Source organism: Eretmochelys imbricata, chromosome 7 (genome assembly GCF_965152235.1).
Source record: "Eretmochelys imbricata isolate rEreImb1 chromosome 7, rEreImb1.hap1, whole genome shotgun sequence".
Classification (NCBI taxonomy): Eukaryota; Metazoa; Chordata; order Testudines; family Cheloniidae; genus Eretmochelys; species Eretmochelys imbricata.
In genome coordinates, this window is record NC_135578.1 from 91516878 (window position 1) to 91533664 (window position 16787).

Here is a 16787-nt window from a genome sequence, read left to right on the forward strand (position 1 = left end):
CCCTAAATGAGGGACCAACCACTCTGAAATACGAACAATCATGGATGTTTATTGTATCACCAGTTCAACCCCACATGGTTTCCCTCTCCAAAAATGCAACTATGTCCTGCCAAAAATCACTTGTGGCTATCCTCATGACGCTCTCAAAGGAACATGAACGCTGAGACGACTAACAGCTGGAGTAGCCTTGCCAAAGTCGGAGCATCAAAATATGTATTACTATCCTACAAGAAATCATATATACGTACTTCCATCAGAATTGAAACCCATGTTTCAGAGCAGATTTGAGGAGTTTAAAGTTTGTTTTTTCTTGTCTTAGTACCTTTCTCCCCTCCCCACCCTCCACAGCCAACAATAACTTCTACCCAATATGGTACTCAGAGGTCTTTATTACTGAAATTACACTTCAGATTATCTCTCTCCCTATGAAGTGATGAGGCACAGACTTGACCTTCCTTAAAAAGGCTATTAATCAGATGAGAAAACAAACCACCGTTGTTTTTTTTAAATGGCCATTATAAAGTAGGGCCCACATTGGTTAGTGTTTCTCTAGAGCAGGGGGAGTGTGGGTGGGACTAGAAGAAACAGAATATGCCCCAAAGTGAAAACAGAGGTTCTCACCCATGTTGCTCATTTTACATATGAATTATTGCCTTAGGGCAATGAGAAACTCTTTAGCAGTTTTCAGAGAGGAAAGCTAAGGCGATCAATCCAGCCTAGTTTTGTATGAATGTCCCAGGAATTAATATTGAAATGGTGCTTTGAACATGTTTTAACAATCTCCCTCACCTGGCAGACTACCTCCCCACCCCTGTCCTCAGGACGTCATGAGGAGTTGGCCTGTATTTGGACCCCTGTAACAACTCCTTCCCCCTGTTGCAATGAAGTCTAAAATGCTCAGGATCCAAAGGTAAGGCAGGGAACATGTTTTTATACATTTGTATAGCATCTAGCACAATAGGGCCCTGATCCTGATTTGGGCCCTTGAGCACCACTGTAATATCAATTTAAACAATTAAATTTATATACGTATAGGTTTGTTTTAAGAGATTCAGATCCTTTGGTGATACTCTCACACTGGCGAACACTGCACAAATATTTTGGAGAGAGAAGGTGGGTGAGGTAATATCTGTTATTGGACCAACTTCTATTGTCTCTCTCACCAGCAGAAGTTGGTCCAATAAAAGATATTACCTCAACCACCCCAGTCTAATATCCTGGGACCGACCGGGGTACAACAACCTGAATCCAAATATCTTACCATAAAAATAATGCAATCTGTGCTTCAGAGGATTAATTATAACATTCATAGAGTGTCATATTTGTATAATAAAATACAAATATGCATGACAGCAAAAAATAATGTTAAGGCATTAAAAATCAGGCCAATCCTAGAATAAGACAGTGAATCACATTTTTAACATCATAGGAGAGATTAGTAGGTAGATTTCAAGATGACAAAAGAACTATAGGGACTGTTTTGGCCTTTGGCAGCACATATATTTTTACTTACTTATCTTCTTATTTGAGCCTCTTTATATTACTTCTTGCTCTTTATTTTTCTTACTATGGGTTGTTCAATCCAATTTTACTAATATTTTTGTTAAAAATATTAAACCTCTCTTGTATTGTGATGCATCTTTGACTGTCATGTTTTGTTATACATTTCCTTTAAAAGATCTCAGACAAAAATTAGCAAGAAAAGGGGTTACATCCATGCAAACAAACAGCTATGCAGAGAGTATTAAAAACATTTAATCACTGTAGCAGGGAACCTATTATGCCCTTTAAGTTTCATGTTCAGAATACATACAGCATTTTAAAATAGAGCCTTATTTTGTGCTTTACCCAAACAGTTGAGACCACAGACACCTGAACTTATATAATATACATAATATTCTAGGGGCTGTTGTATATATAATGGCTGGGGTTGGGTTATTTTCAGAGAGGATCTCCAACTCTGGAGTTCACTTCCCTTCTTGCACTGACAGCCTGAATTTGTTGACCTTCCTGGCATGTTGCAAGATCTACTGATGTAAGTGCTTTCTCCTCAAGAGCCTTGTTTTATTTGTGGACAGGCAGTTCTTTTCACCTTTTTTTACATTGTTAGTTTACAGTATGTTTCTAAATTTGTATTCTTCTTCCACCCAGTTACAAGAAAACTGAAAATACAATATAGTAAGTAAAGTACACATTAAGCAAAGCGATGGATGTTCTCATGTCAAACAATCACCTGTTAGGAAAAGGCAAGGGGAGTAGAGAAGAGGGCAGAACAGATTTGTGTCTGTAACAATGTAAACAAAATGTGTAATGTCTTTGGTATGCAGAGCAGCCAGAGACGGTGATCAGAATTTGCACTGCTGATATTATGGGTCTCTCTAATGTTACTATAGCAATTGCAACCACCTAATATATCTGAGCTCATTTGTGGTTAGTAATAGCATCAAAAGATACAGTTTGTAATGGTTCTGCATATGACAATTTTGAGAAGTAAAACAACTAAAATACATTAGCAAGCTGTTTGCAGTTTATAAATATTAATAAATTACTGAATTTCTTTGTAAAGAGAATAGAAATAATGTTAAACAGAACTCTAATTAAAAGTAGACAGGTTTCAGAGTAACAGCCGTGTTAGTCTGTATTCGCAAAAAGAAAAGGAGTACTTGTGGCACCTTAGAGACTAACCAATTTATTTGAGCATGAGCTTTCGTGAGCTACAGCTCACTTCATCAGATGCATACCGTGGAAACTGCAGCAGACTTTATATATACACAGAGAATATGAAAAGTAGACAGTTTCCTCATGATTTCTGTCACATTAAAGCCAAGGTCAACACTAGCACTAAAGGCCTATAGTACTATGTGTCTTCTATCAGCAAGTCTAGAAATACCTCTATATGGTCCTTATCCCCACCGTATCTAAGCAGTAGCCAAGACACACCTCTGATACTAACCTGTTTCTTCTACTCACCAGCTCAAAACATGCAGGAACTGGGAAAGCTGACATGTTCTGAGCAAGAAGAGCACACAGGACAGAGGATGGCCAGAGAAAGTTGAAGTAGAAGAACAGGAGATGGTAGATAGTATTAAAATCCTCTGGCAGAACAACTCATAGGGAAGCAACCCATGGCTTTACTGGAGCTGTAGTGAATGTTCTAGATGGAAAAGGTGATCCTACTTCCCCAGCCGGAAGAGTCCATTTCACAGGCTGCTGGAAGCTGCTGCCAAATTGAACCAACACAGGTTGGAGGACATAGTAGGGACTTGTTGCTCACCTGAACTCTAACAAGCTCTTATCTCTCTCCTTGTCTTTTTCCTCTGTAGGAAAAACATTAGAAGAGCCAAGCAGGTTGTGTGGGCTCCATGGTTCAAGGCAGAAGTGGATCAGAAACAAGTAATTGTACTGATGGGATGACTGACATTGGTTTGCCTCTGGCTTTCCAATAATATAGCACTCAAAAAGAGTAAGAGGATGGGAGAAAAGAAGAATGGACAAACAACAGGATTTACACTTCATACACCCAAAGCATGATGTTTGAAAATAAGTAAGGCTAAGATTTAGTCATAGGTATTTTTAGTAAAAGTCAGACAGGTCACAAGCAACAAACAAAAATTCACAGCCTGTGACTAAATCTTAGCTGCTCTGGGGGACCCTAGGCGGGGGCTGCTGCTGCTCTGAGGGACCCTAGGGGGGCCGCTGCTCTGGGGGGCTCCAGTGGGCCGACAGCTGGCCCCTGCTCCGGCAGCGAGGGCTGACTGCCTCTGAAACTGCTGCTGCTCCAGAGCCACCCCTGGGGCCAACTGCACCGGCCACTGCTTGAGTGGCCCCGGGGCCAGCTGCCTGGGGCTGCCCCAGCAGAGGCCAGCGTGGCTGGCCCTAGGACCAGCTGCTTGGGTGGCCCTGGATTCAGCTGCACCAGCCGCTGCAGAAGTCTCATAGGTCTCTTAAAGTCAAGGAATCTGTGACCTCTGTGACCCATGTGACAGACACTCAGCCTTAAAAGTAAGTCATTAAGGAAAGAAACTGCTGCAGTTCTCAAATACAATTGTGCTCTACACTGTAGCACACAGAACTGAGTGTTGTCCTGTCAACAGTAATGCATACAGGGCTTACTATTATAGCTTCAAATCAAAAGCACATAAAAAGACTTTTCTCCTGGGAGTAACAAATATCTCTAAGTGCTTGCTATGTTCAGTAAGTCTTTTGCCTGAAAGGTTAGGTACAATATGCTAGTAGTTTTTAATCGACTCCAGATAAAGGATGGCTCTTCAGTATTTGACTTCTTTATGCTGCTTAGAGAGGTCCAAAAAATTGTCTGTCAGGCAAACTATAATTCTTCTGAATCAGTGTGACTGTGGAAGATCTTCCCTCCTGAGCACAGCCTACATGTCCAAGTTCACAGCTCCAGCTCTGGTAATTGTGGAAATACTGAAATAGTTGCATGTGCAATTCTGCATGGACACGTTTACCTTGTGAACATTCTTTGCACTGAAGCTTGAAAAGTAAACCCTGTATGTCCATTATAACTGCTGGCTTTTAAAAAATTGAGGAGGCGTGCAATGTTTGAAATAGCCAACACCAAGACCTGGTCGACGAAGCTATATTGCTCAGGGCTATGAAAAATTCCACGCACTATGCGATGTAGCTAGGTCAACCTACCTACACTGTAGACACAGCTCGGTCACTGGAAGAATTATTCTATCGCCCGAGCTGTGTCTAGTCTATCACCTCTTGAGGGGGTGGAATTACTGCTGTGATGGAAAATCACCTTCCACTGATGTATAAGTGTCTACACTACAGTGCTACAGCGGCAGAGCTGCAGCAGTGCTGTAGTAGCCCTTGAAGTGTAGACATACCCACAACATCCAAGATTATGCAACTCTCCTCTTTAGCAACTTAAAAGCTTAATGTAACTTATTTTGTTCATATTGGACTAGAAGCATTCAGACAAATGTATCCCATCTGTAGCTCTTTCAACAACGTTACAGTTAATTATGTTAAAAGATTCTCACACGTTGTGGTTCATAGAAGTCATACAACCTATGAAAAAAGTCAAAATGTAAAACGGCAAAACTTTAAACCTGTCACATAATAAGCAGTTCAACAAAGTCTCAAATGAGTGGATGAATCAAAGTAAGAAAGGCCAAAGTGACGTAATATAGGAAAAACAAGTACCAGGAACAGATCGTAAAAACAACAGGAAGACGTAACCAAATTAATACTACTAGGTACTCTATATAGTTTGGTTTAAAGAAATGAATTCCACAGATACATTAAAAACTATCACACAGTAAAGGCCTTTATTTCCAGCAGACAAGTCAACGCTTCCGTTAGAATCAATTTATCCAAGGTTTGAGAGAGATGGGAATTAATGACTGTGTTCAGAAACAAAAAACCAAAACACATCAGAGAACACATGCTCCCTAAAATTATGCTGTCCCTCTGATGGACCCTTTACATCATGTGACGCATCAAAAAGGATGAATTTCAAATACAGATTTGTAAGACAGAATGATTGAGGAAAAAATACTCAGACTTTACCAAGTCCTGGAGGCAAAATTAAACTTTAGTTCCTAATCCAATATATGATACAATAAGTATTGGTTCTAATTTTAGAAAGTGGGATTTGAACAACAAATTTGATGAACATAAAATTTAAGAAGTTATTGTAATGACTACAGTAAAGTCCTCAGACATATTGAAATTATCCTCCCTTGTTATTTTCTAATGCTATGTATATACTGTATAAATACCATCTATACCATAGAGCTCTTTTCATAGATGAATTTTACCATAACAGGATTTTGTTTTAGTTTTGACCCAGTAATCAAAAATTTCAGAAAGGAATAGGTCAAAATGCCAGGGACTTTGGTGCCACAATGAGCAGTTAACTCATGTTCATGACTTCAAAAGGTGCCAGTCACTACACAAATCTTATTCCCATCTCAGCAAGTCTGCTAGTGCCTCTTTGCTAACAGAAACACATGTAGTCAAAGAAAGGGCATCTTTTTGCGGGAGGGATGAGAGGGAAGAGTATCTTTTTAAATTAAAAAAAAAGTGAAGGCAACAAAATCAAAATCAATTAGTTTAGTGTTCACAGTAAAATGTGCCAGCTTTGTAGTTTCATTTGAAACCAAGAGTAAATCATGAAACGTCATGAAAAAATAAGATAAAAATCTCCTAGAGTGATTACTAGATGAAGTTAAAATTACCACACTAATCAGTAAACCCCAGAAGAAACGCAGGTGTCTCATAGTATAGGTCCTTTTTTAAACAGTGTGCACTTTTAAAAATCAATCCATAAAATCTGCATGTTTGGCCACGTTGCACAGGTTTTTTTTACCCCTAAAAAATACAGTGTACAGAAAAAAACTTTTTATTCCCAGTATGAATTTTGAAGTATTAAGCTCAAAACCCAAAAGTTAGAGATCAGCTAAAAGGATTTTAAATTATTTACAAATCCAGCAGGTAGAACTGCCATAATGGCTTCATTTCCATCCTTATAGTGGCTTTCATTCTATCCAGCAGCATCTTTGACAGGTATCCACTTCCAGTGAGCTTTGTCACTGATCTTCTGTCATTTTAAGCAATTCCAGAAGGGCCCCAACAGCTCCAAAATAACCCTTAAAAACAAAACCAAGAACTATCAGAAATTCTGAAGTACAACCGAGTAGCACAATACTCATAATACTTTCAGCATTGATAAGGCAGTTCAAAAGATATACATCTTGTGAGATCAGTCACCTATACCAGTGTTCAACACGTGGATTGTAATTAAATGATTCCAGTGAAAGAAAAAAAGGGTCCAGTTGTATCATTATAAGCCTTACACAGCTTGTTGTGACTAACCAAAGGACAAAACAGAACTTGTTATGGAACCACTGTAGTGACTCCACACACATGGTAAGACAGTTTCCATTTTAACCCTATTAATTTAATTTTGACATCATTTGACATTTTGTAAAAACAAAATCCCAACCAACCAATACAAGTATCAGGCCTGAAATGCTGCATGCATAGTTTTATGCCAGAGAAAGTTTTGGGCAGATGTATGAGGTTTATCAAATGAAAGTAAATCCAGCAAGATGAGCACCCAAACTAATTACAATTCAGGGATTTACATCTTCAACCACCTCCTGAGTTAAAGGCCATTTTCACAGAACCTAGTCTATCGCCCCCTTTGGCTTTTTAAGAGAAATATTCTCTGTGCAACTCTGTACACTCAAACATCACAGATATAGTTTCCTATAATTAATAAGGAATTTAATGGATACATTTCCCTACCTCATGTTCCAAAAACAGAGCCTTCAGCTGTCCCTTGGACCAATAATCCATAGCATATGCTAGCACCTTCATAGAGATCATATTGATTCTGAGAAAGTTTCCTACAAACACCACTCTGTCAATGTTCTGTAAAATAACAATACAAAGATGAAGAATAAAACTAAATTCAGTAGGTGTGCTGCTTTAGACATGCAATTTTATTTCTATTGAGAAAAAAAAAACTTGGGAATTTTCAACTTTATACCAGGGTGGATAAAAATCAATCGGACTTTTTTGATAAAATACTTTGAGGAAAAAGCCTATCTAAAGATAGTTTTAACTAAGATACATTATAGCTCAAAGAATCTCATCACAGAATAGGGATTATAAATTCTAATTCTATAGGATGAAACAATATATTCATGTAATGTTTAAGAAAAATTTTGTAAATGAGTTCCAATAGTTCATGGATTAGGGATCCTATTTTATGAGGTTCCAGGGGCTTCTGTATAGATTTAGGTTCATCCTTCTATCTACCCAATGAGACTCAGTGCTCAGTCTAGAAGATACCATCAGAGATGCTTAGTTTTCCAGTTCTCAAACTCTGGATGTGTCTCCCCAGACGTAACATGCTTGTTAACAGCAAAAAGGTTTTAAAATAAATAATATATAGAGGTGAGAAACAACAGAACTCAACTCTATTGTCCCTCTGAAAATTTGGGTACACAGAGTTAATCCCTTACCTCTCTCTAAAAGTGCAAAGTTTCAGAGAGTTCAATGAATAGATGATTGTTGGGGGCAGAATAGATTTGGATAAGGAGAAGAAGTCTGGAGATAAATGTGAGAAGTGAGGGACATATGCTTGTTTTGTTAAAATATTATATATTTGCTGTTGAAGAAAAAAATCCAGAATACTTAATGTTATTGTTTTAGTTAAATAAAACAATTAAAAATGTCTGTCTGGTGATATTCTCCTAATACAGCATGGCAAGAAAATCCTCCAAATATTAATGGATTAACCTGTTGAATTGGAGATAGTTCACCTCCCAATGACTTCATAAATATCTGCTTCAATTACCTTTAGTAAATGAAATAACCAATCATTCATTTTCTGATATAGCTGTAAAACTAATCAGAAAAGTTTTCAAAATAAATCACTGTTTAAAAATGTGTAGCATGTACCTTCTAAAAATGAAACCTACATCTATCTCTGAGTTGTGAAGAATATGTATTAAGGTTATAACAACCAACAAGAATGCATTTTTATGTAGAAAACCATGATTAAATCGAGTCTTCCTGACTAATGGTTTAAATCAAATCTACCCTGCTTTATACATCATAGCAATGCAACCCTAATTCTCCATACTGAAACCCCAACAGCAGTAGGTAGCTGTGTTTACTAAGGAGACAAGTGGCAGCAGGAAGGCAGATTTTATTTGAAGGACAGGATAAAGTATGTCACTAATGTGTTGCATACATATAATCACATGGCACTTAGAGGATGTATGACAGTATGAGATATTTTTCTGATGTGGTAAAACTGAAGTGTTAGCAATGCTATTTCCATGTTATCTCATATGTAATTTATTACATATGCATTTTTATTAACATTTCATTTATTAAGTGAATCAGCCCTTGAAGAGTCAAGATAATCAACAAATCCACCTGGCTCCAGGGGAACCTTTGAAGGGCACTTGATAAGGATTACTCTACAGATACACGTGTCATCATCGTTCCCAAACTGTGGTTCCACTCTGAAAAGTGTGGCAAGCCGTCTCAGGGCAGGGTAAATCACAAAAAAAAAGATGATTTAGTGAAGGCATTGGCACAGGCCACTGCGGCCCAACAAGAGGCTACGAGGGAAAGATGGCTGCCCAGCAAGAGTCAGTACGCGTGCAACAGGAGACGAACCAATTACTGATGAACCAGGTGGTCCAAGATCGAGCCACCCTGAATGAAGTAGTGAACCAGTTAAAAGCACTGACCACGCTGACGCCTGGGCCCCAGGGGATCCAGCCGCTGCAGGCAAGCAACTATTTACAGACTACGGACAACGATATAGAGGCATATCTCCTCGCCTTCGAGAGGACGGCACTGTGGGAGGCCTGGCCCCAAGACCAGTGGGCAGGTATCCTGGCTCCATTTCTGTGTGGGGAGCCCCAAAAGGCCTATTTCGACATGACCACAGAGACAGCTACGGATTACCCCCAGCTGAAGGTGGAAATCCTGGCAAGGTCAGGTGTGACGTCAGCCATATGGGCTCAGCGCTTCCATGAGTGGAAATACCAGGACAGCAAACCGCTGACACCATGTGTGGCAAAATACCTTGTTCGCCTCAGTAGGCTCAGTCCTTTTTAGCCTTGGAGACTCAGGTTTGGGGCAAAAGTGACTGTAAAATGGCAGGGTGAGGTTCCACATTTATTGTCTCTCACTGGTTTCAATGTTAACTGAGCTCAGTTTATATGAAAAAGCATTATTTGTTTTAACAGTTTTTTTCAAACAAACATACAAAAAACAAACAGAAAACCACCTCTCCAATTTCAATCTAAGGGCCAACCAAGGTCAAGCCAACCTTTTTCACATATTACCGCCTGTAGTTAAGGTTCCTGTAGCCCATTATGCCTTCAGTTACACGTATGCTACCCCATTGAATCCAGTTCTGGTGATGATGTACAAAGAGAAACAGAATCTAGCATTCGCCATTTTAAAATAGTTCACACCCAGCAAGTCAACAGTTCAACAGCAAGTGAGTACCTGAACGTGAAAAAACGTATAAGACTCTTGTTGGGAGCTTAGATGATGATGTTATTTCATTAACAGTCTCTGCTGAATATCAGAATTATCTCTAAAGATAATGATGACATATGTTTATGAGGCCACAGACTCCAAAGGGTCAGTTAAAAAGATTTCTATCCTCCACAACTGTAAAACTTCATTATCTAAATAAAGCTTTTGTTGCTAAATACAGTCTCATCTGCACATTTGACTGTTCTTTTCCAAGTAGTTTAACCATGCTGATATAAATAACTAGACCATGATGTCCTTTAGCACTGTCCAGTGGTGTTGTCTGAAGAGGATGTCACACTCAAAAGGTGTAAGATATTGGATAGTGCTGAAGTACATCATGGTCCAGTTATTTATATTAACATGGCTAAAAGAAGAGAGTCAAATGTGCAGATGAGACTATATTTAGCAACAACAGCTTTATTTAGATAATGCAGTTTTACAGTCATGGAGGATAGAAAACTTCTAATTAACCCTCTGGTGTCTGTGGCCACATAAGCATATAGTCACATATCCTCCTAAGAACTTATTTGGCTGGAGATGTGGAAAAAGTCAGCATTTTACAGGTTAAGGTTAACAATGGGCAGCAACATTCTGCATTCCCCAAGCAGACAGTGCTTTCTACTCTGTAAAACACATTTCTTGCAAATGGACGGCAAAGAGATATGCAATACATTTCTGTTAATGCAACACTGGCAAGCTGTTTAGGAACCAAATTTAACTTCATTCTCAATAAACTTTCCTTTCCCCCCCCCAAATATGACCATGAAGTTATTAGAAAATCAAAACAAATGGTATCTGACATGGACACACACTTTTCATTGAAAATCCTAAACCTAAAAGAAAACTATTCATACATGTCATTCACTATCCTATCACAAGTATGCAAAATTTATGGCAAATTATTTTAAAAAAAACCAATTAATTGGTTGGACAACTGATTAAAAATCCCATTAAAGATTCCATAGGGACTAACAGAAGGAAATATGGCTACAATAATGAAATTGGCATGACCATTTCTATTTTCAGTCACTTGTAACTTTCTGGAACGATCACCTTTTGGTATAAAACTTTCTAGGCCTGGCTTCTGCCCAGGGATACATTTTGTGTGGCAGTTTAAGTAAAGACAGTTCAGCCACTTTTGAGTACAAGGAGAATAAGAACACACTACTCTTATATAAAATTCTTGCTACCCTTTTAGCAGTTCTACAGCCAAAATGGAAGTTGAAACATAGCAGCCTTCAACCAATGAGGAATTCTGATGAAATTCAGATTTGATCTGATCAAGTTATGACATCCTGAAAATGACATATGATATACACTGTGTAGTGTTTTTCAATAAACTATTAACAACCGTAGCCCAACTGTGGAAGGCTACGTAGCATATATATGTGTGGCCAATTTAGCTGTACAGTGAAGTCTGTATTGATGGTGCGGTATGGAGGGCTACTGTATACTTTATATGGTTTGTTAGGTGCTCTGCAGCTAGGGAAGATGTAAAGTACTTCCCCCAGCTGTAAACAGTAGAGGGGGGTCCTTTGTGCCAATCTATGGGACAGTGTTTCATTGACAAGAACCCCAAAATGTCCAGACGATGGAATTTACACACTCTTGCCAGCTTTATGCAAGCCATCCCAGCTCTGAAGTCCAGGAGGAAGAATCTTTTATTTATTTATTCATCATCTTCATATTTATTCATTTTCATTAATATCTTTAAGATACAATAAGACGACTCATCAAATCTCATGCTTCAGGGCCTAAACTGGTATCTCCAGTGAGTCACAAAGGAATCATCATCATGGCCCTGACCCAACACACAATGCTTCACAACAGGCTATGTGCCTTGTTGCTGGTAGGGGTATAGTTTTGCCTTTCTCTGAGAAGATCAAGAACTGGTTATTGGATTAATCCCAACCAGTGAATCACATAAAACAAACAGGTTGCTCCTAAAACAAAAATATTTATTATTCAGCCTAGGATTTTTCTCTGTACGCCTAGCCCATCACACGTTGTGAACAATTGTTCTTCCTTTGTGTCATACAACTGAAATAAGCATCAGAAACAAGATCAAAGTGTTGGTGGGGAAAAATCTATTTAGATATCCTCTATGAAATGCAAGTTATTTATCGCATCTGTCCATTTTCCCTAGTAGTTCTACAGTTCATTCAGTTAAAAGAAATTGGGTCAAAAATTTCTTTGTAGAGGCATATCGCAGAGGGTCATTATCTTTTTTTCTCCTCTTAATGCAACACACGTGGATCTCTGTTGTAACTCTTGATGCTTTGATAGCCCTGTACAATGCTGCTTGAACTCCGTGCCACAAGGCAACACTGTAAAGAAGCTGAAAGCAAAAAGAATGTAGAAAACCCTCATGACTGAAGATGACTTTCCAGAAAATGGAGAGTACTTAGAGCAAAAACTAACTCCATGAATAGTTCTTGACCACCAGGTCATGAAACAAACACAAACAAAAACCAACGCAATGAGAATGTTGCAGTCATACTTTATTGCTTATGGGATAATAACAAGAGCTACTAAACCAAGAGATAATTAGAAGAATTGATCTGCTATATTGATCTAAAGAGTGAGAACAGCTGGACGGCTCTGGGGATCATTAATTACAGGAGTGTTCATTTATTATAAAACCTTGGTTTTTTTTAAATTCAAATGTCCTGTGCCTTATAGCAAAGAGTACCTTATAATGGAGTTAATAGTAGACTTCAAAAGAGCTAGGAGCCAATATTAAATATGTGCATCTATCTAGTGGGGCAGTCATTGAATAGGTATATAAGCATTTTGCACTTACTGTTTTTGTTATCTGTACTGCTAGAGGCCTCAATGAAACATACAGTGAATTTGCAGACTTACCTCATTCAGTGCACACATGCGAGCAATGGAGCCAATGTTGTTGGTGATAGTGACCAAGGTAGCTCTGGCCAGGTCCTCTTTAGTGATGGAATCTCTTTTATCTTTACTCATCATGTGGCCAAAGCTGTGTTGGAAATATTAATGTCCTTTTTATTCTAAGTTATTCAGAAAGGTTAAATTTCCACAGATCCACCTTAGTAAGCTTATAATATAAACAGTTTTGCTTGGATTTGATGCTGTTGACTCTGGGCATAATATTAAGGTTGCCAATCCTCCAGGACTGGCCTGGAGTTTCCTGGAATCAGCATACATTTTCCAGTGATTATTGAAAGCAATCCAGGAGATTTTTTTATGGGTTATTTTAAGAAAATGACATTATGTCATGTTGGGGGAAAAAAGATCTCCTGGAATAGCTTCAGTCAGAGTTGGCAATCCTACGTAACATGGACATGTGAGAAAGGACCTCTTAATAAAGAAAATACAATAGGAGAATACAGTTACAATGGGTAAAGGTGTTCTTTCAAAATTAATGTATTTTAAATTAAAATAAATTTTATCTTCTAGACTTTGAATATTTTTATACTTTATTAGCAAACAAAAACAGGAGAGAGATCCTAAATAAGAATACCACAATACAGCAAGGTGACTTTTATATACAGACAGAGGACATAGGGTAGGAATTGAGAGTTCAGTTTAGTGTGCACAGCAAATTTCTATTAAGCTCTTTGAAAACAACCAGTTAAATATGTACCTTGATGCTACAGCAGATCCTTGAAGGCCAAATCGTTCATAGTCTCCCCCATAAATATCTTTTACCAGTTTATCAACGTTGGTGCTGTCTCCTTTAGCTGCCATTTCTAGTGCTTCTTCAAAAGTCTCACAGCCAGTCAGCAAACAGCACAGACCCAGGAACGTTCCACCTCCGAGACTAAAATGAGAAGAGTTCTTAGGCACCAGGCAGTTCTAAGAAGCGTCATCCACACATTCTGTCTCCTGCTTTTACTTGCTCTTTGCATGGCTCCTTTCTAGAAGTTCACATCTCCTGATTTGGACCAATGAGGAGAGACACTCTAGGCTGCATCTATGGTTATGAGCCATGCCAGGTAGACTCTCCATGATTAGAAGCCTTGTGATTCTAATCATGAAGATCTAGCTGGGAGGACTCAAACCACAGGGATGCAACTTACAGCATATTGTGTCTCCCCCAAACCCGTGCATGGCCATAGATTGGAACTACAGCTCAAGCACATGTGCGCAGCGCTCTAGCCATCTTTCCCTGGTCATAGGGGTCAGAGTGGAAATCACTGGTAATCAGCAACCAAAGCACCCCCAAGCCAGGGAGAAATGGGCAAGGAGCAGCCAGAACTGGGCACCTAGCAAGGGACCAGCAGGCCACCCAAAGCATCCCTCAGCCGATAACAAGAAACAGCCAGATACTCTCCCAGCCCAGGGCAAGGAACAATCCTAGTAACCAACGGCAGCTTTCCACTCCTGAGCAAGACGTAGCTGAGCAAAGCCACAAGAAGCACCCAGGGTTACTTACAGGCGCCAAAGCCAGCAAAAAGCATGGCAATTCTTACGTTTCTTAAGCTTGTTCCATGCTGCAGCCTTGTCAGGCTTCAGCTCAGATAATCAGGACGTGCGTTGGTTATGTAAATACAGTAATGCATATTTATCATATGCATATTAGGATATTGAATATTTGCATAACTCCTCCAGATTTATGAACCTTCAGCCTTAACAGACCTGAGCTCCAACATTTTTTAAAGTTGAATTTATATGTGAGCTCAGTGCTTGTGCAGGGTGAGAGCCCTGGAGATGAAAATCCTCATATATATCAACTGAGCTGAATGTACACATTTCTCCAAACTTTCCTCTCAACATGCCTAAGTCACAGCAACAAGGGAGTAGTTTGGCCTATTCACTCCTTGACCTCTGTGCTGAAACAAGAGTGACAATGAGTCCAAGGTGGGACAGTATTTCTATGGAGTGAACAGCTGTCCAACTAGAAAACGGACTATTAATTTATTCCACAAAGGCTACTTGCTGCTGACCTGGGTCAATTTAGAACCAATTAGATAATCTCAGATCTGAATATTCACAACGAAGTACCACTACAAATTGATGTTTAAGCAATAAGAACTATACACATTGTTCTTATAATTTAGATTTTTGAATTGGTTAAAAAATTATCCACATAACATACAGGATTTTGAACATGATTCTCCTCTGAAGTCAATGGAGTTATTGTGTAACAGGACATCCAAGCCCTACAGTTTTATGATCAGTTTGTTTGTACTGTATACTTGGAAACGAGACAAACAGTTCAAGGCTATCGAATGCTAAAGGCAAAGGAGTTTTCAAGTTAAAGGTCTCCTGTGCATCCACACTAAAAATATTACTATTATATTATTCATGGGGGGCGGGGAGAAGCAGCACACACACACACTCTTACATAGGCTGAAGTCAAAAACATGTTCTATATCCTATGTGTAATGAAAAACAGTGAAATTTTCAGTGTGCCTTCAGTGTTTAAGTGATCTATCCATAGGTCTGAACATACATTCAAGCTTTAGGAAGAACAGACCATTAGTGAGTTACATATCCTCCACATTAATCAAAAAGAGGAGTGGGGAAGGCAACAGAGCGTTGCCACAGGTTACCCATCAAAAGAGTGGGAGAAAAGATGCAGCACTGGGAGGTTTTAATATGAATGATGGACTGACAATGAAGGGGGAGTCATAGAAAAACAACAAATACAGTTAGAAATATTGCCAAATCCCAGCTTGTTAAATCCTCTCTAGCAATGATAATTAGATGTCTCTTTCTTCAATTTTGGGGGAACTACTGTAACAAACTTCATATTTCTTTCATGCTATTCATAGAAAAAAATCAAAAGGATGTTAGCAAATGCTTCAATAATTTAAAACCACCACCATCAAATTTTTAGTTTAATTAATCTTATCCCCAATATTCATCACATATAGGAACACACTGGACCCTCGCTAGAACGCGCATCTATATAGCGCAAATTTGCATATAACACGGTTGTGGCCATGGATCCCAAATGTAATTACTTTAATTGCAATTCATTTTAACGTGGTCCCTGCTATAACGCGATACCGCACATAGATCCCAAATCCTGTGTTTTAGCGAGGGTCCAGTGTATTTTCATTCCCTAATGCATGAATTGCTATAATATTGTATGCTTAGATACGTTGTATAAATCGGTTAGCCTTTAAGGTGCCACCAGACTCCTCCTTGTTTTTGTGGATACAGACTAACACAGCTACCCCCCTGATACTTTGTATAATTCTTGTAATTTTTCTATATAATTCAAAAAAATAATTACACGCTGCTGTACTTAAACAGTCAACAGCAAGTGAAACAATGTAGTATTTTGGTTTTGACAATGCAAGCATCTCCATGAGGAGAGGGCAACTTAAACATTCAGTTGGGGTCCCTAGGTCCCTGGCAGAGGCTCCCCAGCAGCTGCAATGGATTGATGCATCTCCAAGCTGTCTTCTATGGAAGGACGGGGAGAGAAGTGGCAATAATCTGACCCTGTATATATACAGTAGCATCCTTACCTGGTCCCTGTAACTCTTTTATAGTTGTCCTTGGAATACACTGCTAGGATGCTGACCCCTGAGCCTATGTTAACCAGCAACATTGGATATGGATTATCAAGGCAGTAAGGCTTTTTCTGACATTGTTCAGGAGCTGTGGGATTTTCAAAATAATAGCACTCTGGCTGGCCATTAAACCCAACAGAATCAACATACAGCAGGCCCTGGATCAAGCAGTCCAGCTCATCCAGTTTATGGAGCTGCAGATCAGCAATCTGGAAGAGACCAAGAAGTTAATAAATG

The 16787-nt window shown here is 39.0% G+C and overlaps 1 protein-coding gene across 1 annotated transcript in view; it reads right to left on the reverse strand.

Annotated features, from left to right (window-relative positions):
* Positions 1-5284: 5284 nt before the first annotated feature.
* Positions 5285-16787, reverse strand: part of PANK1 (pantothenate kinase 1) — a 39122-nt gene continuing 27619 nt past the window's right edge. The window contains exons 3-7 of the mRNA XM_077822814.1: positions 16506-16759; positions 13667-13843; positions 12916-13039; positions 7285-7410; positions 5285-6623 (exon numbers count right to left, since the gene is read on the reverse strand). Of these exons, the coding sequence (XP_077678940.1) occupies positions 6564-6623; positions 7285-7410; positions 12916-13039; positions 13667-13843; positions 16506-16759 (741 nt within the window). The 3' untranslated portion in view covers positions 5285-6563. The remainder of the gene's footprint in view (positions 6624-7284; positions 7411-12915; positions 13040-13666; positions 13844-16505; positions 16760-16787) is intronic.